General features: G+C 38.8%; 2 protein-coding genes across 3 annotated transcripts; both read right to left on the minus strand.

Annotated features, from left to right (window-relative positions):
• Nucleotides 1-907: 907 nt before the first annotated feature.
• On the minus strand, nt 908-18478 carry RB195_008660 (uncharacterized protein; the record flags this gene model as incomplete). 2 transcript variants are annotated; one of them, XM_064195270.1, is made up of 30 exons in its annotated part: nt 908-1105; nt 1197-1310; nt 2696-2755; nt 2829-2969; nt 3428-3610; nt 4205-4354; nt 4411-4464; nt 4525-4614; nt 4810-4834; nt 5358-5443; nt 5777-5904; nt 6960-7060; nt 7384-7495; nt 8514-8623; nt 8802-8896; nt 8998-9092; nt 9206-9323; nt 9391-9518; nt 9577-9719; nt 9781-9880; nt 9944-10137; nt 10245-10378; nt 11431-11571; nt 11788-11915; nt 11998-12122; nt 12260-12416; nt 12744-12841; nt 12956-13026; nt 13480-13617; nt 18422-18478. In XM_064195270.1, the coding sequence occupies 30 exons, from the start codon at nt 18476-18478 to the stop codon at nt 908-910; spliced, it is 3474 nt and encodes a 1157-aa protein (XP_064046415.1). The 2 variants fall into 2 exon arrangements, with proteins under 2 accessions (XP_064046415.1, XP_064046414.1); XM_064195269.1 differs by lacking the exons at nt 4810-4834; nt 5358-5443 and having other exon boundaries at nt 4411-4614.
• Nucleotides 18479-20828: 2350 nt separating this feature from the next.
• Nucleotides 20829-21145, minus strand: RB195_008661 (uncharacterized protein; the record flags this gene model as incomplete). Its single annotated transcript, XM_064195271.1, has 2 exons — nt 20829-20948; nt 21026-21145. The coding sequence occupies 2 exons, from the start codon at nt 21143-21145 to the stop codon at nt 20829-20831; spliced, it is 240 nt and encodes a 79-aa protein (XP_064046416.1).
• Between the last annotated feature and the right edge of the window lie 1053 nt (nt 21146-22198).

Consider the following 22198-nt stretch of genomic DNA (forward strand, 5'->3'; position numbering starts at 1 on the left):
CTGAGTCGCCTGATGTAAACAAACAGGGATATAGATATATGAGGGTCATCCACCAATGAAAATAAGTCTCAGGGCAGGAATACATAAATCCTTCAGATATCCCATTGCTACACTCCGTTTCTACAACTTCCTAGCTCTATAGTAGGGTCAAAACGATGCAGTTGCGTACGCGGCTTCTCTCGAGGCGGTGCGGTGGAGCGTAGCGGTTAGGAGTGCACTGGAACCCTTTCTGGCACCACCCATCGTTGCAGTTTGTGATGGTCCCATCTCGGTCCCAACTGCTACCTCCACAGCGCCCAATTTCATAGTTCATATTCATCAAAATTCAGTTCTTCACATTCATACAGGACACAGCAAAGGTCACATATCTTTAAACTAATCTTGGACGGCAAAACGACTTTCTACAAAATGCAGAGAATGTTCGTGTTTATATTTATGCTTCGAATAACAACACTTTCAGACAGCACATTGCAGCTGTCGTCATAAGTAGTGAAAACGTTCGCAGAGACAGAGCTCAATCATTTTTGTTAGATGCTTCTATAAATAATGGCTCATGCATCGGAAGCAATCACCAAAACATAAATCAATCTTACTAGGCGATCTATGGATATCGTTAATCAAATATTCTCATTTGTTAGATTTGAAATTTCACGGGTCATTGTCAACAACCTAGCTGCGTCGTAATTACAAAACAAAGAAATCAAACTTTAAGCTATCATGTTTTCCTTCATCATATATCGACAAGTGAAAGTAGAAAAAACCCGGAAAATAAAAGAGGTTTTGACAATAACAAATATGATAAGTATGTAAAACCCGTTGACGATAAAACAAAGGGAAAACCAGTGAATTAGTGAATCGAAGAAAGACTAGCAAATCTTTCAGAGAATTACTATTACATAGAATTGACTTAACTAACACCAATAATAGATGGATACTCATCAAGTATCCGATGATATGAATATCCGTGTGCAGCTAATATTTTGCCAGAGCGCCATTCTTCTGGATCGATTGATCTGCTCCAGAAAATGAATGCTTCATTGTGTGTCGGTGGGATTCCAAGTAAATACGCTAATATACCAGCATATATGTCATCGAAAGAGTACAACTGCAAAGGAGTCAATGTCAATTTTTTGAGGGAACTAAAGAAAAAACTACTACAGCAGAGAACAAACGAATAATTACCAGAAGCAGCTCACCTTGACTAGTTGCATCGCATAGTAAAAGTACGAAAATGTTTCACGTGACAGCAATACGGCTCCTGCTGATATATAAGGAGGATATCGATCGAAAGGATACAGCTTCAACGAGGCCTTAATTAGATCTGACTAGCACTGCAGAGGTAAGGTAAAACGAGTGATAAAACGAGAGAAACGAGTACAATAACAATCATCTAAGAGCGGTATTATAGCTAAAGCGCCTAGAAACCCCGGAAAATGTTGTGAATGGTTCAATGATGTGAATACCGGAATACTATTAGTACCAGGGTTGTATTATGCGAAACTATTAGAACATGTTGTTGCTCTATGATCTAGAGATGATGATAGCATCATGACCTGGTCTGCTGCTTCAGTTGTTCCCCCAATTTACACATGAATCTGCTCTGTGCACTGATCCGGACACCTACAGAGGCAAACAGTAGAGAACTTTTGACTCAGGTCAAGTATGTGTTTATAAAAGTATCCAAAACCACTTCTGCTCTAACAACCCCTTAATCGACAACCATTGCGCATTTCTTCACATGCATTGAAAGATACTTTCCCAGTGGGCACAAGATTCCATACGGTTACTCATCAAAATTACAGGTTCAAGAACAAAGAGAAGTGGACAAGTCCGCTTTTTCTAGTCGATTATTCACCATGTCCTGACCCTACTCCAGGAAATGTATATAATTGACTGGTTCCGGATGAACAGCTGTTTTAATTCAATCTAAGAAATTACACCATAACGTAGAAAATTACCTTAGATTTTGATATTGCTTCAATCTGCTGTAAACTCTCTGACTAAAGCCAATGATCATAAGGTGTTCGAGGGACGGACTGAAGCAAGAGGACAGCCGTCTTCCTCGAGGTAATTTTTCTTCATAGAAAAAATGCTGCTAACGAATGTAAGTAAACTGATACCTCATTTTCTTTCACAAATGACACAATTCAGTCTAGACACGTTCACGAAGAAAATCATACCTGGGAGGGAATAGCATTAAGGATAAAGGATAAAGTACATGGCGTTGATTAGTCCTTACGGAATGCATTCGACTTTAATTTAGAACCGTTTCAGGTTTACGAACATGCGTGTAACCTTACAATGACTTACGGGGCCAGCTGCTGTGTCAATACAGTGTTTTATTCTGCCAGACAAATCTGATACCAATTTATCGATCCTGGAGGGATGAACGGCTTGGATGGCATTAAGCGCTATTAGTGGTTTTGTAATTGACTTTCAAATTCAGTAGATTCGTTATTAATTTGAAAGTTATACATCTAAGAGTTGTTTTGTTCTTTTAACTGTTAACAGAATATCTTGAATCTATCTCAAATAGAAGAACAAAAACTAAATAAAAAACTGTTGAAGAAAAAAGGAGGAACTAACGCCTCAAGGAATAGCTGTTCTCTACATACCCAAATGTACTTTCCATTAGCAACATGACAATCAGATTAGTACTTTGTAGGAGATCCACAAAAGAGTTTTCAACACTTACCGCATGCTTGTGGAAGCGAACCCTGAACGGCGTCGTGTCAAATCTCCAGCCTTCATATAACTAAGGAAATAACAATTTCAGTGGATTAGGTGTTATTGATAAATATTGACAAACGAATAAGACCATAACTCACATGTTGAGAGACATTTTTCCTAGCAATATATTGGAGCAGCGCACCAACTTGGACCATATAATCGTCATCGACGAGAAATAGAAAGTCAGGCGAGGGACATCCGTGGTTAGGTTTAAAGGCATAACTGATTGAATGGAGAAACTGGAAAAAAAAGTTACTAAAACTCTAAAGACACCTTGACCTTTGACGATAATCAAAGGAAAATGCAGAAGAATCCTGCCCTCAAGCGGAAATTCTAACAAATCTAGGAGTATTGCGACCAAAATTTAAGTGAACACACCGTCGTGATAGTGCTGAGTAAAATTTATGCAAAAAGACGAACAGAAACCACATCTCTGAGTCTGCAATGAGTTTTCGGTGGAGAAACGTAAATCTGTTACTGGAACAATTGCAACAGAACAGCAGATAAATGGCAGTTGTCCGCCACGTCGAAGTGAGCTGACTTTTGATGCAATCTGACGTAACTGGTTTTCTATTTCGATTTCGCAACTAAATTTCAATTCTAATCGTAGCCACAAGGACTTCCAACTGCGACCGTATCACTGCAGAGCAGATATTGATTGACCGAAGCCATCCATAACTATTTCTGCTCAACCCACCTTCAAAGTATTGTTTCTATAGGTATCCACAACATCAACATGCAGGATGTCACTGTGGTTGTGAAGTTCTTTCAACAAAGCGTGCTTGACGGTGACCGGTGCATCCGGCGCTGTTCCCAAAATGAACACAACTCGACTGGAGTTTCTATGTGATCCCCATGTTCTTCGAATAGCATTCCTTTGCTGGAAATACTGCTTAAAATGTTCCGAAATTTTACAGGTGAGAAAAATTGAAGGATGTTTTGTGGCTGCACTATCACTCTGCAAGTACTAACATTGAGACGAAAGAAGAAGGATGACGGCCCTTTTCCCCAATTTCAAAGTTATTCTTAACTGTAATCCATAAAAAGAGTAACTGCCACGAAAAAAATAAGAAAGTTTGCCGGCTTTTTGCAAATAGACGGTACCAGGGGTAAAAACTCGGTGTTGCATCCAGCTGGCATGATTTGAAGAAATTAATAAATAAGTAATAGAAACATAACATTTTATTAGTTATTACAAAACTCAACTACTGTAAACCAGTAAATGCAGAATTCTCTAGTAACATACGGCCGCAAATTGCTTTCGAGCGAGATCAACTTCACGAATATTTATCTATTATTTATTAATTTGCGAGAAAAAAGTTTCTTTATTGAAAACGGATGCAAAAACGACTTCCTTGATGAAATCTGGTTCTAGTTTTGTCTTATTTTAACTTGCAAAACTCATCGCTATCAGTTGCAAAAGACGAAGAACCAAAGAAACTGTTGTGAAGAAGAAAAAACTACTGTCGCTTACTTGTTCATTGTGGACAGACGATTTAACAATCACGAGTAACCTCAATGTAGGGTTCCACCTATTACATTCAGGTTCCACAATACGGTGGAGAACCCGGATATCATTTTCAACTTGCGTTCGCGGCGACTTTTCAGCAACTGCTCGTCTGGTCTAAACACACTATATCCAATAAAATTATTGCAAAAAGAGTAAAGGAGGAAGAGAACCTCAGCGGCTATATTCACGTTGAAAGGTGGCCATTGAAACTCATCGAAGCTTGTCTCAAATAAATGATCGAATACGCCACAAATCCAGAGCAGGACAGCTGTTATAAAAAGTACTAGCGTCTGATGTCGAGGCTGGGAACATTTCTGGCGACGCATAAAAAGCATCCAACTCCGTGACAATGTAGTTTCACTTCCGGTGTTCTTCTGAATGTTTTATTATAAGAACGTAGAAGAGGAGGAGGTCTCAACTGCCACTCCTAAGAGATATGATCTATTGTGGTTGAAAAAGTGGGTAAAATAGCAGAACATACAGTCAGAAATCTATTTCGGATTCATTTCTGGAGAACTTCAGCATAATTAAAAAAATTATCGAATGACTGTGCTCCTTCACGAACTTACCAGACCTTCACCTTTTTCGTATTTTCTGTATATACAATATTATTAGAGAATATAGCCAGCAGCTAGAGAACGGCTGTTTCCCGGAGAAATGAGTACCGTGAAAGTGCGTGGACAGTAAAGTTGTCATCCGAAAACGCCGTGGTAGTGCGAAAGCAAAGTGACGGTGGAGCAACAACGAGTGTTCTCGAATTGTGCGCAAGTGTAGATCAAAACCAGTACAATCTTCGCTGCGCTTCAACGCTAATCGAACGGCGCTGTAACCAGACTATTTTTGACTAACTGACTAAGTCCTGTCAAGCTTCATCCGAGTGTACGATTGATGAGACCCACTTCTGCTGCTTTGTTCTCAAAATAGAAGACCGGACTGTTATTTACAAAAATTTGAAGTATAATAACACAAAGTGTTGAACTGTTGGCCCTCAATCATTTTTTGTTTTCATGCTATTTTTACCTAAATATATGAGTAAAAAAATTTCTTTTCTACAGTGCAAGGGTCCATTGTCGTATGTTCGTCACACCGTCTAATTTTGTGAGGGAAGGTGAAGCACCCGTACTCCGAACTTACCAAATTAGAGCGCATTTTAATGGTAGGACAGCAAATGAACATTCCAGATGACCACCCGAACGAGGATGTCTTCAAGAAATAACCTACAGCGTAGGGATTTTTACACAGCTCGATTAACCACGACATTATTTATTAGTACATCGAAGATGAACAAGGACAACGTATAAATGTTGATAAGATGATTTTCGTACGAATCAGATTTTTCTTAAAATATCCATAGAAATGTCATAAAATGCAGTGAGAAAAAATGAAACTGAAATGAAATCTACCTGCGAAATTCACACCATAAATTATTACCTGATTAATACAATCACAAAACCAGCAATGAATGACAATTTCAAGTAACGTTATACGCATAAAACAGAACAAAATTGTACATACAACCATGGGTTGTTAGATTACTTTAACAGCTTTCGCTTCAATTCTCGGTTCAGGGGATATGGGGGCTGTGGAAGATGGCTCTGCATCTTCATCTTCTTCCGTCAGTGGGATCGGACCTGATAGTTGCCAATTGCGCCAGCCGACAAGCTCTGTATAGGTGAGATAAGCAAGATTAATTTTAAGAAAACACTTCATTTCAAGCCTAAATGATGGTTCTTCCTCGAGAAATTGAAGAAATTGAAGAATTTTCCTTTATTATCAACACTAGTCGATTTAAAATATCAATTTTTAAAAAATTTCCCTCATCATTTCTTTCATTAGTGCCAAGAACTCGAGCTGAAAATTATCCTTGTCGCTAATTAGCAGCTTCTTAAAGGCAGCATACCACGAATCTGACGTGGTGAGGGAATCGGCGGAAAAAACTGGAGATGGGGTTGTAGATTGCACGATCCGGGGTGGTTTCGTTCATTTCTCCCTAATCGCAGTGAAAAAAAAAACGCTTTGAGAACCGCTTTTATTCCTGCGAGGTACGGTAGAACACTCCTCTATGTACACGTTCCATTCTGCTCAGCAGTCTATTCATTAGTTTCACTTGAATAGGCTGGTGAGGAGACCTCATTAATCTTCGACTTCTTGCAAGTATAAGCGTCGGGTGCAGCTGCAACTGAAATAGTCATAAAAAACAACGTTTTTTTCACAATAAAAATTAGGTAGAGACAAACAGAACCACCCCAGCTCTCGGAATCTACAACTCCATCTCTAGGTCTTCCCGGCGATTTCCTCACCGTGTCAGATTCGTGGCATGCTGCCTTTAATTATATTTATACTCGCAACTCACTTTTCGTAGTTGCCAAAATTCAGTGCTCTAATAGAATGGAAAATCTAACAGCAACAAAAGAAAACATATGTCAGAAAAAAAAAGTAAACGCGCTTCTTTACTTCTTGGCATTTAGTGATTCTAATTAGATCAGAAACGAAATATTACGAAATATCTTCCAGAAACATTGAATGAATCAGGAATGAGAGCAACGCGCAAGAATTCTATAAACTGTCTAATCGTAAAACACGTTAATTGAAACTAAAAACATCATACATTCCCAATATCTCGTATATTTAGTTTTTAATTACGAATTCTACTAATCACACTGCAACTGGTCGCGCAAGATGAACGAAGTTCAAAAACCGAGATCAACCGGAAACACACCGCTGTCCATCAGCTCTATCGAATTCAAGAACTGGTTTCCGTTGAATCCACCAATGGCATAGATCACATTTCCTGCCGTCACTACCGCATGCGTATTTGCCCTAAAATACAGCTTTTACAAACTAATCAAGGACGAAGACGAAAGATCTCCGATACTATGCAGATGTAACATCACACAAATTCTGAGCACAATGCAAAAGTCTCGAAAAAAAAATATTTTTTTAAGTTTCTGCCAACCAGTGTAGAGCAAAACATCCCATTTTTGCCCCCTGAACGATGTTGGTGCCCATAGTAGCCCTAGTCTGCTATTCAACGATGGAATTCTCTACTTTTAGCAACATTTGTTAGCAAAATTGCAAACGGCACCAACTGTAAACTACAATCTCGTCTGAAATGAGATCTTTCGATTACAGTATACTGGTACCTAGGCGTGGTGAGGGGTGGTCCGGGGCGCCAGGCGGCGGCCGGATGATCGAGCACTTCAACAGATGATAGCGACTGCTGACCGTCGTGTCCACCGATCACATACAGCGTGTCTGTGAGGAGACCATTTGCGATGCGAAGGAATATCGACATGCGATGTCAATGAAGTAGAGAGTAATAAGTGCGGAAAATGAATTAACGGGACGACGAAAACTACACACTGCAAAACAATTGAAGTGGTGTACAGTAATGACAGTGTTTATGACTGACATCACGCTACAGTTTTCGAGAAGGATGACAGCAAAATCGAAATCACAAAATAGATTATTGCAACCTAATAACTTCAGCTAATTCTAGTCAGACCAGTCAGAAATTTTTCTAACCAACTAAAAGTGATGTAGCACTATTATGAAAAAAAAAACTTCAAAAAATAAAACTTGATCGTACTATGTGACCACAGAGAGAGCAGTTACTTCATCTAATTATTATCTCTTTTTTTAATTTTAGTCACAAGCAGCTCTACTTATAATTCCAAGCAGAGTTCTCAAATACCCTAAGGACAGATAAGTCTCCGAAAAAAAAAACTGAGGCAGCTAAATTACGCTCACTACTGAAAAAAAATGTAAAACGAGTGCTTATTTGGGAGTGTTGCAACTCCGAACTACAAAAGAAAAAATTAATTCCACAGTGGCAAAAAAGAAAGACGAAAGTTGGAGGAACTTTTCGTTGGTAAAAATTCTAAAATGAGCTGTTAGGGTAATGTTTTATTAGTGTGCGGATATGAGTGAGGATTGAGGTAAGGTTGCTGATTTGATAATATCGAAACTCCAAAGATTTCAGATGGAATTTCACACAAAATGACTAACGAAAAATAGGACGAGAATAATCTGCAACACAAACCAAAGGGTACGAAATAGTAGCTGTCACGATTGCGCAGTTCAGTCGATTCAATTTCAGGGTTTGGCTCTTCAGTTCAAAAATCATACTATATTTTAGGTAGAAAAAAAGTAAGAAAAGAACTGTCATTCCACGCAACAACAGCTATTCGCGAAAAGAAAGCGAGGATCAAGAAAATCAAGAGAGAAAGAACATGGAAAATGCTGCAAAGTCAAAGAGAGAAGAAAAACTCACCACGTATTACAGCTACGGCACATCCTCTTCTTGCAACGCGCATCTTCGACAACATGCGCCATGTATTCGTTTTTGGATCGTACGCTTCAACACTGTCCATGCAATTCCATCTGAAAAAAGTTCCGATGATGACACATACTGGAAGGTAGACGAGCTGAACAAAATAGCATCCAAGTAAAAGCTAAAAATAGATTTTTTCGCACTAGTTGCTAGTTTACAGGCAGCTTATACTCCAACTGCCACCTATTGTGACATATATTACAGTACATTGTCAAAACAATGACGAACCTGTCACAACCTCCACATGCGACAACAAGACCACGCCAGGCTATTACTCCGGCCTGATATCTAGCTAACTCCATCGGCGCGATCGGTTCCCACACCTGAAAATTCTATCTTCAAGAGCGAGAGAAGAATGCAGAAACATCAAAAATGGCATAAATTCCACTTCAAAAACAAGTTACAAAAAAGCAACGAGTCCTACCTGACGGGATACGTCGAATCGCTCACAATCTCTAAGTACCTCTTGATCAGATGAACCACCTACACAAAATATGAACCCATCCAGTGCAGCACAACCTTCAAAACAAGGAGGTAATCACAGAGCAGTAGGAAAAATGTGAAAGAATACCCAATTTGGCAACCAAGCTGAATCTAACAGATCTCGTTAGGGTAAAATGAAAAGAACATACCATTGTGGCTTCTCGCTTTACTAAGAGGTGGAATTGCAGACCATTGATTGGTTTTTGGATTGTACACTTCAGCAGTTTTCAGATCATTATTGCCGTTGCTACCAGCCACAGCATAAACCTAAAATTCAGCGAATAAGTCGACCCGTTTCATTTCATTTGTAACTACGAATGTGTCATGAACTAACCATTCCATTCAGAACGGCACTATCAAATCGTCCCCTTTCATCCTTCATAGACTGCAGTTGTTTCCACTCGCCTCTTACAACATCATACTCTTCGACAGATTTCAAACATTCACCTCGATCGTAGCCTCCTGAATTTTGCAGTTGGATCTTGGCAGATACAAATAGAAAATTCCCTAAAGAACTCACCACAGACAATAATTTTGCCGTTGACAAAGGAAGCTCCAATTGCGCAACGCGCTCCATTCATCGTAGCCAGGGGACGTCGCTGACTTCCTGTGCAGGAAATCAAACGAGACAGCAAAACTGATTTCTGTGGGTCGACGCCGCCACTAGAAATGAATCAAAAAGAATCTTTTTTAAACTACCAGCAGAACTACCTTAACAACTTACTTGCTGGCTTTATTTTTTGTTATATCCTCATCATCGGTAAGCTGGATGCTCAGTACAATTAGACGACGATAGAGCACACCAAGTGCAACCCAGTAATCAGCTGCAATCAATAATTTGGTTTGAAAATATAGTCAGTTTAATCTTAATCTGCTAAGGCACTCACAAGAAGTTTGATGCATAGCAATAAGTCGTGTTTCTATAGTATCTTGTGGGTCACTGTCATTAGAATCCAACGAATTCAAGGATTCTGTTGAAGAATATCGCACATTTGGAACACGGCTGGCATTAAGTCTAACTGGGACTGCTCCAGTTACACGATGTTGAATGGGCGCGTTGAAATTCGCTTCCATTGATCCACTAAACGAGAGAATGCAATAAAATAGAATTTCATAAGTTTTTCATAATGACATAAGACGTCAACAAAGGCAACTTACAAGAAAACAGGAAAAGAAAACGTGACTGACCTTGCCGCTCTTGCAGCATCTTTCCCACTTCTTTTGTAGTCCTGAATAATATCACAACTGCCAACAGAAGACTTATCATCCATTTCTGCACAATCTGTCAACATCTGGTCTTCTCCCAAATAAAGCAAGGTTGTCTGAAACACTACAGCTCTGAATTTTTGCTTCGCAATTTCTATTTCGATATCCGTGACATAAGCACCAGCTATGCTTATGCTAGCTAAAATTTCCTCATATCCTCCCATATAGGGAAAGAGTTTCGAAAAAAAAGACACAAAAAAGGAGCTAACTATACACTAATGAAATAGGAGAATAGATAAAATAGATAGGAAGCCGAACGACTACACATAATTTACGGTCTCCAGAATTACCGTATGAACTATAAGTAACAACGGTCATAAGTGCTCTTATACTGTTTTCAAATGGAACGAGCAGTAAGCAGTCCCCTGGGTGAAAATTTAAAGCTTGCAATGCATTTATGTGAGAAATAATGAGTGTGAGCAGTTGCTAATGCTCTAAAGAGTGTATCATCAATGGAATTGAAATAAAATACTTCTAGACAATACAATGCTTCTTTGGCATGTTTCAAATTCGACCAAGAATTACCATTTACCTATTTTCTGAAAGACCCGACCCTCAATGCAACATTTGAAGAAAACTGTACATCGATATTCAAAATGTTCTTTTCTATATAATGCATGTAATGTTCAAAAACTAAATCTAGTGTTGGTGCCGATGTTTGAGCACGATCACTGATAAAATTTCCTTCAAGGGTAGAGCGATCGTGATGTTTATAGTGAATTGCGGCTCCTTAATTGAGGGGCTGAAATAACTCCGCATGCTTTGGTGCAAATCGTTCCAAGCTTGAGACATTAGCTTTGGAGTAATTTGAGACTCACAAAGACTGCAGTGCAGACTCTTGAAATCCCCAATAGCGTGCCACTCTGCCGTTTGCCTCCGCATACGTTATTGTTTACTCGGGATCTCCCGGCAATGTGTTACTTTGTTTTTCAGTATTTTTTTCGTATATAACACCTTCATGATGTTGTCAAGAAGGAGCAAACAAAACTATATTACGCGTTTACGTCTTTGCTGGAGCAAAGCTGTTGTTAAAGTGTAATGTTTTCCAATCCTATTCCAAAATTAGAACTGTACATAAAGAACTTGTGTAATATTCTCAGAATCCCACCTTATGTGTGAGCATTTCAATAGAGTGTTCTGCTCTATCATGAGGTAGTCGATTAAAGTAGTCAAGTGCACTTTCCGCAATATGAGTGCCTTTCTCGAGGTTTGCAGCCCTGCCATCCTCTGCAGGCAAAATGATCCGCGTCTGGAAAAGAGTTTGATGCATATAAATTATACCTGCAAGACCTTCCAAGTGAAAAAATCATGAAAAAGCCCTAAACATTTGTAGGAATTACTGACTTTTACTCTACGAAGAAGGAACACCATAAGAAGCAAAAAAAGGTAAATGAAAAGGTTTTAGAGGAATTCAACTAAGATTTTGAATTAAAATGAGAGAAATAGGCACAATTAGGAAAAATACCTTAACACACGGTAACTGCGTGAACTCCACACTTTCATCAACAATCTTCTCAAAGTTCTCCTGTATAAAGGTATCGACTTTCCCCAGTAAATACACGTCATTGTTAAAGTTGGCCTGCCGTCGTATACCTGCAAGTGCCTTAGCGTTCTATTGATTTTAAAGGTCTTTTTCGAACGAATATATGGAATATATGGAATACAGATGTCTTACCAATACAATTCTTCAAATTAAGATTCTCCGCAAGAAAATTGGCGCACGCCTTCACGACTGGAGTCATTTGAAGTGCAAAAGCAGTTTTGTACAGCTCAGCAACCTTTTTGGAGCTGATTTCGAGGCTGGAAGACATTAGTTTCGTAAAAGTAGCAACATTTCCGAGTTTTTGAAGATTTCACGAAAATGAATGAAGAAAAAAACAAGTGTTTAGTGGAGGAAGATCAATTAAACCAACGGGACAGGACAAAAACCAACTTACTAGGAAGTATATGCGAAGTTGACGAGAGCTTCAAAACAATCGTAGTCAGTTTGAGCAAAATCGAAGTACGCCATCGGCTTCTTTGTCGATGGTGCCACAGCCAATGTTGTGGTGAACTGTGTACTCGGCTCGTTCTCCGAATGTCCATTGGTAGATCCTAAATATATTTTATATGCAACATTTCAGTAATTTTATATATAACGAGGCCTACATATATAAAACACTTTCAGTTCTAGACTCAATCGGCCAAAAAAAGGAAGTACTATAACTCTAGCTTGTTATGTAGGAGAAAATCAATCTTAGAAAAAAATCCACTCATTATAGGTCTCCTAGCAACACGCATACTCGATGCGGAAACAAGATAGGCCCACTTTCAAGGAAAAGTAATTTTAGTAAGATTGAAGCAAAAACTATATTATACAGAATAAAACATCATTCAAGTGATGCAATAATTTGAAAGACATGGAGAAAGAGCTAACTGCACCTGCACTACTTTCGTCCTCATTCTCCGTTAGAAACATGTCGAAAAGGGCAGGAGATACAGCGGCAAGAACAACTTTATGTGCAAAGATCTCGCGTTCCCTGCATAAGAAATGAGATTCGCAGACGCATAATGTAAATGCTTGAGGAAAAAAATCTCTCAAGAAAGATTTCTGTTGTTACTAAAAACACAAGTAATCGTATTATAGAACTCACCTTACAAAAAGGACAATGTCACACAGTTCTCTGTTACACCGAAACGTGTTCAGACGGTTCAGTAAGTCATTCTGTAATGCAAACCGATCTTCTAAAGAGTTTTAGATGTAGGCTCAAGAAAAAAAAGACGCACGATAGAGATATTTGAAGGCATCACCCCACGAATCTGTGGTGGTACGGATTTCAGGTGGAGTATTCGTATACGGGATCGTGGATTATGGAGAGGTGAGCGATTCTGTCCATTTCTTGCTAATTGGCGTGAAAAACGGCCCGAAAGATGCGGCGCGTGCACAAGACCGGCGCGCTCCAATCGAACTTCTTGTAGAAAATAGTGCGCCAGAACTCCCGAAGCCGTATCTTCCGGGTAGTTTTTTACGGCAATTGAGAAGAATTGGAGTTAACCCCCCCCCCCCCCCCCCTTCATACATCTACTATCCCGTATACGAATACTCCACTTGAAATCCGTACCACCTCAGCTTCGTGAGGTGATGCCTTTAAGACAAGCAGCTGTAGCGCAAACTAACCTTGATCGATGAGTCACGAAGCACAAGTGGGTAATCTTCGCGCTCATCGAGCGCTTCATTCCCCCATTTATCTGTGTCATCAGCACGCATCGAAACAGCACACCGTACTCGCTTTGGCACTAACGTTAGTTGGTCACCCTGTAACAAGAAATTGTTAGCTTTCATTTAATAATACCTTAAGGAACTGTAATTGTATGAATTGTCACTACTGCGAGAGTTTTAAACTTTATCCACGGTAAACCTGCAAAGTAAAAGAATTTGTAGATGTATAAATATCATCATCGTAACCAGAGCGAGACATTTCCTTCATTTCCTGATCAAAGCCTCTACAAACTTTGGCTTAGTAGCTAGCTACCAATGAAGACACATATCTTCACCTCTCTCCCTTTTCTACTCACCTCTAAATTGATAAAGAATCTGAACCGCAATTTTTGTTTAAAATAGTTATGTTGTACATACTTTAAAAATAACATTAAGACAGTGCCATCATTGTTCACTAACTACGGTTAACGCTAACCACAGTTAATGAAAAAAATGCTGACGTGTCAGATAAAATCGACCCTCAGTAACGGAGAAGAAAAAGAACATAAAAGGAATAATTCTGCACATGTTTGTACTCCACTTTAAACTTTATCTTAAACTCTGATTTCCACTCTTGGAATCATTTTTAAGCCGCTTTGATGCATATTTCCTCAAGGAACAGGGAATGAAGTTAGGTGTGAGATTGTTTAAAAAAAACAAGAGTACCATCGAAGTGTGATGAAATGGTGACGGTGGTGTAGGAAACAGACCGGATTAATAGTCGAACTGCTCTCTGCTTGACGCAAACACTTGCAGAAGGGTAAGAAGACTGTCACGGTGCGCAGAAAGATGGGCAGTGGGAACGAAAACCTACATACATAACACAGCGGCAATTCCATGTCTAACAGCAAACTTCATAGGTGACGTTGCTTATGGAAATGCCTAATTAAACTAATTAAGGTACTAACTACTAATTATTTGCTACTATGAATTGAATGAAGTTGAAGTTAAAATCAAGGACTTCTCAGTTTTAAAGGCATCACCTCACGAATCTGGGATGGTACAGATTTCAGGTGAAGTATTCGTATGAAGTATTCGTACGTTCGTATGAAGTAGATTATGGAGAGAAGGGTGATTCCGTCCATTTCTTTCTAACTGCCGTAAAAAACAGCCCGAACGATACGGCTTCGAGCGGTCCGGTGCGCTATTTTCTACAACGAGTCCGTTTGGAGTGCGCCAGCGTTGTGCACGCGCTGCATCTTCTGGGCCGTTTTTTTACGGCAATTAGGAAGAATTGAACGGAATCACCCACCTCTCTTAAAGTACGACCCAGTATAAGAATACTCCACCTGAAATCCGTACCACCTCAGATTCGTGAGGTGATGCCTTTAAGTTTGTTGAGTTGAGCAGTTCGTAGAAAATAAGTGAACATTGCACCGTCACCGACTGCACAGAATGACTCTGGCAAATGCAAACTACAGAGTGCACTTCGGATAACGAAAACTTAGCCCGCCCCTTCGAAAGAAGTACATCTATATATCACGACTAGATGAAAAATCGTCTTTCGGAAAAGTTAGGCTTGAATAACTTAGTCAACACGGATAAAAACTCGTTGAAATAACGATACGAAATAAGAAATGAGGACCACACCATGAATAACACTTTTTCAACCAACGTTCCAGAAATATCTTGATGACGAAGTTCGTTTCTGTCCGGGAAATATGATGATATGACTGCTGTGATAATGCTTCTATCTATAGCAGGGCAGACGCAAACATCGGACTTCTCCTCAAATTCAAACACCCGTATGGCGACAGATTATCGCGATAAGGCTGCTGTTCGCAGCGAACTGTTCACGTGCGAAAGCGCTGCAAATGTAAGTAGCGATCAATTCCGTTCTCATGTTTCCCCTTAGTATTAAGACAGTTTTTTTTTCTCATTTCTGCATGCAATTTTCATCGATAACGTGAACTTCTTCGGCGAAATGGTATTTACGATGACATATTTTCGACAACCGAGATGTCTTTCAGAGGTGTATGTCTTTGAAATATCAAGGCATTTCGTCGCGCTTGCTTCCTTCATTTGTCATCCTACCATTTCTTGAAAAAACACATATGATGATATATCTTCAGTGAAATTAGAGACATCTGCAACTGTGGTCGATGTAATAGATCACTGCCAATATCAGCTATCGATCCAACGGAATACGGTAGTTAACTTGCCGTCAACTCAGCAAAAAAAAATGGCAATGACGCAAAACAGTGGATGAGTTTACATTGCTAACTCCGTTTGAGAGCCACTCTAACACTAAAAGAAAACGAAGGACGTCATATTTCTTCAATATAACTAAACAATAGCACGTGCAATTCGACACTTTGAAAATTGTGAATCAATAAATGGTTCTTTTCCTACTAAACTATATCCTGCAAGTCTTGCCCAGTTATGTTAAGGAATTCTTAGATGCTGAAGTAACGGCTTATCAATATCACGTGTAATCCTTACAAGAAAATTCAAAAACATGGAAAACGCATGGTTCATTGACCACTTGTCTCTGTGTGCTCAGAAAAGAATCGGAATAGATAGGAGTTGCTGGCATCGAAAAAAGAATGTAAATAAATTAAACAGAAAACTAGTAGCAACTAGTAACATCTAAGTACCACGAAGTAAATCCATTCAAAGTTGGTACTAAAAAAAGTTTGTCTTTCCTTTTTCTAAGTCAATAAATACACATATACTTCGTTCGCCTTATGTTGTTATACTATATCAAAACCAATTCTGAATAAAACTGAGTAACTGAATAACTAACTACAGAAATTGAGTATCAATTCACTTCGATCCCATATAAAGTAGGATATAGATGACAATCTAGTATAATCGCTAGAAGATCCAAACTCTTAGATGAAAATCTCTTTCGGATATCTTGCAAAAATTCCACTAATAAGAAAAGTTGCTAGAAAATTTCCATACGCATGAGACAATAAGAAAATAATCATCATCTTGCCCAATCCTGTTATCGTGTTGCATGTGAGAAACATGCGCGCTGCAAGAGTTCTAGGTCATTTTCTTATATCAAATACGGAAAAACAACAGGGAAACTTTCGCCAATATGGATGAACACTCCATCAACCAACTGCAAATACTTCTCTATTACACATACACGCTCTGAACGAAATCTGATTTTTGTCCCTTTATTTGAATAATGACCAACGCAAGACTCACTCAGCTTCCTAAATGGACGCCTACGTTGTCATTTCTTTTGCTCCGCGAAAGATTTATGGATTGCTGGAGCTTATTCAATGACCGCTTGGCGAGAAGCTCAAAAATAATGGAATAATTGGGATTATTCATGGAACTATGTACTCTATCAACTTGGTCTATAAACTAACCAGTTAAAATGCGCACATCAGGAGCATTTTGAACTAAAGTAACTATGAAGAAAAAACTATGAAACATTTTGGTCCAAAACACCATTTCACATTTTTTTTTCTTAAGTTGTAACGACACACAGATAACAAAACGACACAATCGCAACTACGTCAGTGTTTCGGTGAACAATGAAAGTCACAAGAATCAATGCAGGTACTCTAGAAACATCCATTAGTCCTAAAAATGACATTTTTCTCTCTCGTCCAGTTGCTAATCGTTTCTCTTTTTCAGAACACAACACATGACAAAATTTACTTTCTACAAGAAACTCTAGCACACACTCAACAACGCAGTTTGCAAAAGACTTTTAAGCAAATATTATAGAAAAATCCTTAGCGATAGATGAAAAGAGTATAATTTGAAAGGTAATCTATTGTGACATTGAAGTCCATGAAATCAACAACATTGCTGCTAACACTTCAAACTTCCACTTGTTTTGCAAAAAAAAAAGATATTATGCTTTTTTATCTTCTACTGTTCATACAGAAAATCAATCAGAAGAGAAGAGACTAAAAATAGAAGAGCCCCATATTACCGTTATTCCTTGAGAATAATAGAAATCCTCAGTCTATTTTTTTCTCATTTTCATTTTTCCTTTACAAAGACAGTATCTATAGCAAATGATCGGATTAACAACAATAAAAGCCAAGAAAAAGAGCAGACTACAGCGCTCTACGCTCTTTCAAAAATGTAATCCTTGAAGTTGACAGGAAAAAAGAACCGTCTACAAATCTCAAATATCAATAGTTATAAATTTCTCGTTGGCATAGTGATCCTAATCGAACATAACAGTTGGCTGGCAACGCAGTGGTGCTGACGTTGCTGAGGGAAACATTGATGTGAGCGCCAAGAACATCAAAAGTTAATATGCGTAGGGTAATTATTATTTGCAGCTTTATAAATAGATATTAAGTTGTTTAGTAGACAATATAGTAAACTTAGTAGACTAAACGGTGCAGAATCATCTCTCATGCATCGAAGTCTCACTTTTTTTTTATTAAGAAATCCTTATGTTTGCCTAGCTTTAGGATTTTTTTCTTGGTGGAGTGATTAGATAAAGAGAAGCCAAAACCTTCCTGACAGCAAAAATAAAGTCTGAAACACCGAAGATTAGTTCCAGCATAAGTCGCTGAAACGCCAGAGCGCACAAAAAAAAAACAGCAGAAATAACTGAGCAGCCTTCTCTGCAAAGCGATTTAATGAATGGTGCAGTTTTTTCTTTCATAATAAAACACTCTGTCGAAAAGACGAATCAGCCAACAAATTATAGCGAAAGAGAAAACAAAGGATATAAACAAAAATAATGCAAAGCACGTTCTGTTAGCATAAAAAACAATGCAGCCATAGCAAATCCATCCCACCCACATAGCTTCATAATCTTCGTACGTGTAAAGGCAAACAAGAAACGGGAAGCAGTTGCTATAGGATACGAAAACTAATGAAAAACCGCACAACCAAAACGTGGGAACGATATCGAAAAGCAATGATCACTTGCCTTCTTTGTTTGCTGCTCCACTGTAACTGATGGATTGTTCTTATCGGCGGATATCATGGTTATGGACGTGATCGGATGAAGTTATAATTGAGTACGGAAAAGTCGAGTCACCAGGAAAACTTCTTCTTGTAGCTGAGATGATTCAAACGTCCAGTATCAGGAAGTGACACACTTTTAACTGAAAGCAAATCATTAGGAGCCGAGGGGTGTGTGTGTATGTGTACGACACGAGATCGATTCGCAACTCAAAACATCGCACTATGAATGGGAACGAGAGCAGATATGAGCCAGAATCGTTGAAAAGGTTCGAGGATCCTCTGAAGAAGATGCCCGTTACGACAAGAGATTGACGGACAGCACAAAATGAAACGCAACGGAGATAGCAGACAGGAAAAGTCCAAGCAAAAGGTTTTTTTTTACATGAATCGTGATAAAAGGTTGCAGAGCGAAACTAGCAGATTTCTGCAAAATTCTAAACGAACTTCCTTGAAAGAAATGCATGTGGAAATGCAGAATGAAGGAGTTCTTTAAGGAATAAAACCACTAACATAGAAGAAAGATATCTTATGGAAAAATGTCAACACATGAGGTGAGAATTTTTCGAGAGACGAGAAAGCCTAATTGATTATGAGTAGAATTCGACTGTGAATTTTACGGAGTAATTCTTGTGTCTTGATAACTCATGATACTTCTGTCTATGTCCTTTTTTTTCCTAATAGGGTATCTACAAAGTTTTTTGGAACTAAAAATAAAGATGCAACCTAAAAACCTCCTGGGTGCACTATTGGAAAGCACAGTTTTACGCGGTTTTTCTTTTGGACTAAAGGGAAAGTTTGCTGCGTTCGCTTTGAAGTACTTTTTTGAAAAGGGAAACATGGATATTGCAGAATCGATACTGTCCTATGCACCAGGCTACGTTAGCGTATCTCTTTTTCATAAAACTACAATTTTGTGAATTGGACAGTAGATGTGGTCGTTCCAAGTAGAGATCAGTTCGTTCCATCCGAACAGCATTTCAACATGTTTTCTGTGACTTAGATCAACCTTTCCTCGAGCTATAAATAGTCACAAAAATTACTCTAGATTATTTTCAAAGTATCAAATTCATATCTGAAAGTATCAGTAGTTTTTATGTTGTCCTAAGAGGCTTACGCACTCAGCGCTCCACCTACACCATAAGCTCCACATTGAATCGCTTATCACTATCAAATTTGGAATAAACAAAAGTCCTCGAATGTACTGTAATTTCACTCATGTAACTCAGGGTGCTTTAGGCTTATCTGAAAAGTGCACTCCTCACGGAAAACCAATATATTAAGCAGAAGCGCCAAATAGTATATCTGCCCCTCTATTGAAAAACGATATCGACCTCTATAGATGCAATATTTCCACAAATAACGCTATTCAATAGTGTAGATTTAATATCAATTATGTAAAGCATTCATATCACATTTGGAAGAGAACGGAAATAAACTATTACAAACGATTAAATTCGAATTCAACTGGAATACAAAACGATGCGATGGATTTTCAAATCAAATATAATACGATAAAGCAACAAAAAATGTTGCATTAGTGCCACAAAGCTTAATGCGAAAAATGCGAAAGGGTTTCACATAAGCTAACTGCATGAAATACACTTAAACAATAAATGAATAAATAAAAAAAGTAGATGGAACAGAAACAATTGCATATTTGGCTAGACTTGTGGAGAAAATATGCTGTTTTGTGTGAATGTTCTATGAATGTAGTTTTGAAATTGCTACAAAGTATTTTGTGGGAAAATGTAGCATATTAACAGAAAATCGAAGAATATAAACTGGAATAGTTAAATATTCAGCACGTGTGATGCGTTTGCACAACTTCGTTTACGTAACCGGTTGCTTATTTTTTTCGGAATGCTTTCGTATCGATTGAAAACGACCGCACCTCGTCGGATGTTATTAAGCCAGTCAGTCATCCGTCCACAATTGAACACGAATTATTCACTCTACTTTATTTACCCAATCTCAAATCGGTTCAAAAAAAAAAAAAACTCTTATTCATAAAAACAAAAGTCAACAAATTAAAATATATACACCATGTCTCTGTCTCCAAAATAAGGAAACAAATCTGTCTTCAAAAGCATATAATCATCATAAATTGTTTTTTTTTTAAGATGAAACGTCACTTCAACGGGAATATCAAGTGTTAATGTGAGATAGAGCAATTCTTGCAACTAGGCATAGACTATTTACACATTGTAGTCTTGGCAAAGTACAGCTTGGAGCAATTCGCTACAGGACGCATGAAAAAAACACGTACGTTCAAACCATCAAGAACGACAACACTGAAACGCGTTATCAGTCGTAAAGTTGCATGAATATCAGGGAGTGAGTGAAGTGGCGGCGCGCCACGTTCCACATATTCAAAATAGATGCTGGTCGTGGGGCGCTGGATGGCCGAGCAGCCGGTGGTCGGACGGACGGCCGACCGCCGCCTGCAGCTGTGGCGTCCACACGAGGGGTGGAGCGCCAGCCAGCATCGTCTGGAAGTTCAAAGATCTCTCTCTCTCTCTTCCTATCGAAAGAGCGCTACCAGGCACTCGTGTTTATCATAACACACCAGTGAGCCATTATTCGCAAGTGCCCGGTCACTCCAAAGAAAGGCCGTTTGGGTTCTGTGGCGAATTGCTCCAAGTTGTACTGTACCACGGCTACACTGTGTAAATAGTCTATGCTCCATCTCTCATTGAATGCGATTCTTTTCGGCGTTGGAATATGGAATTAGTTTTCAAGCAGTGAAACTGGTAACATTCAAAATAGGGGAAAATGTAGTTTGGGAGGGGGAGGGTGGAGGGAGTACTCCCTGGTGCCCTAATTTCCTGACGCTCTCACTTACTTTTTTCCCTTAGTGACTTCAGTTTACAGGTCATAGATTCTGTTAGATTAATGCTTAGGCCTTAGCGCCCCGATTGATTTGGTCATTTACTTCGAGAAATAAAGGCACCACGGGTAAAGTGTCGTTTGGGGAGGCACTCAGTGGCGCCCTTTTTCTCGAAGTAAATAATCAAATCAATCGGGGCCCTAAGGCCTAAACATTAGTCTTAGAGGATCTATGACATGTAAACTTGAGTTACTAAGACAAAAAAGTAAGTTAGAGTTTGGAGAAATAAAGGCGCCACTGAGTGCTCCCCCCTCCCCCAACTACATTTTACCCCAAAATAGATTCTTTCCTTAAATCTGAGCTTCTGTGAACCCAATTGAGCGCTAAATTTGCAGAAAAGAATCACCTATAGATAGAAAAAAAATCACTCGTGAGCGAGTTCGAACGCAAGATATGAGCTAAGGTAGTCAAGTCGAAATTTTTAAGTTTATAGTGCATTTGCACAACATGCAACATGACCAGCTCTTAACAGTGGAATGTCTTGACTAAAAAAAACAACACTAGCGCACCATAGCTCATCGAATATTCGCTCGTCAAATATCCATCTCTTCCGACTCAACAATCTTTGAGAATTGACTTAGTGCTGGTGCACTAATGGAGCGAGAAGAAGTGAATTGACCTTTGCGACGACATCGTCTGGATCTGAAAATAAGTTCAGCCGAACTAGAAAACGTACTTGTTAAATTGAACTTCTCTTCGGAAACGACTATTCGTTCACTTGGCGCATAAATTCAATTGAAATTCAGACACTTTTCTACAACAACAACAACAACACTACACGAAACTAATGCGAAAGGAACAAAGGGATCTTCAAATAAATGAGAATAATGAATCTTCTCACTGCTTTCAATC

Source organism: Necator americanus, chromosome III, assembly GCF_031761385.1.
Source record: "Necator americanus strain Aroian chromosome III, whole genome shotgun sequence".
Classification (NCBI taxonomy): domain Eukaryota; kingdom Metazoa; phylum Nematoda; class Chromadorea; order Rhabditida; family Ancylostomatidae; genus Necator; species Necator americanus.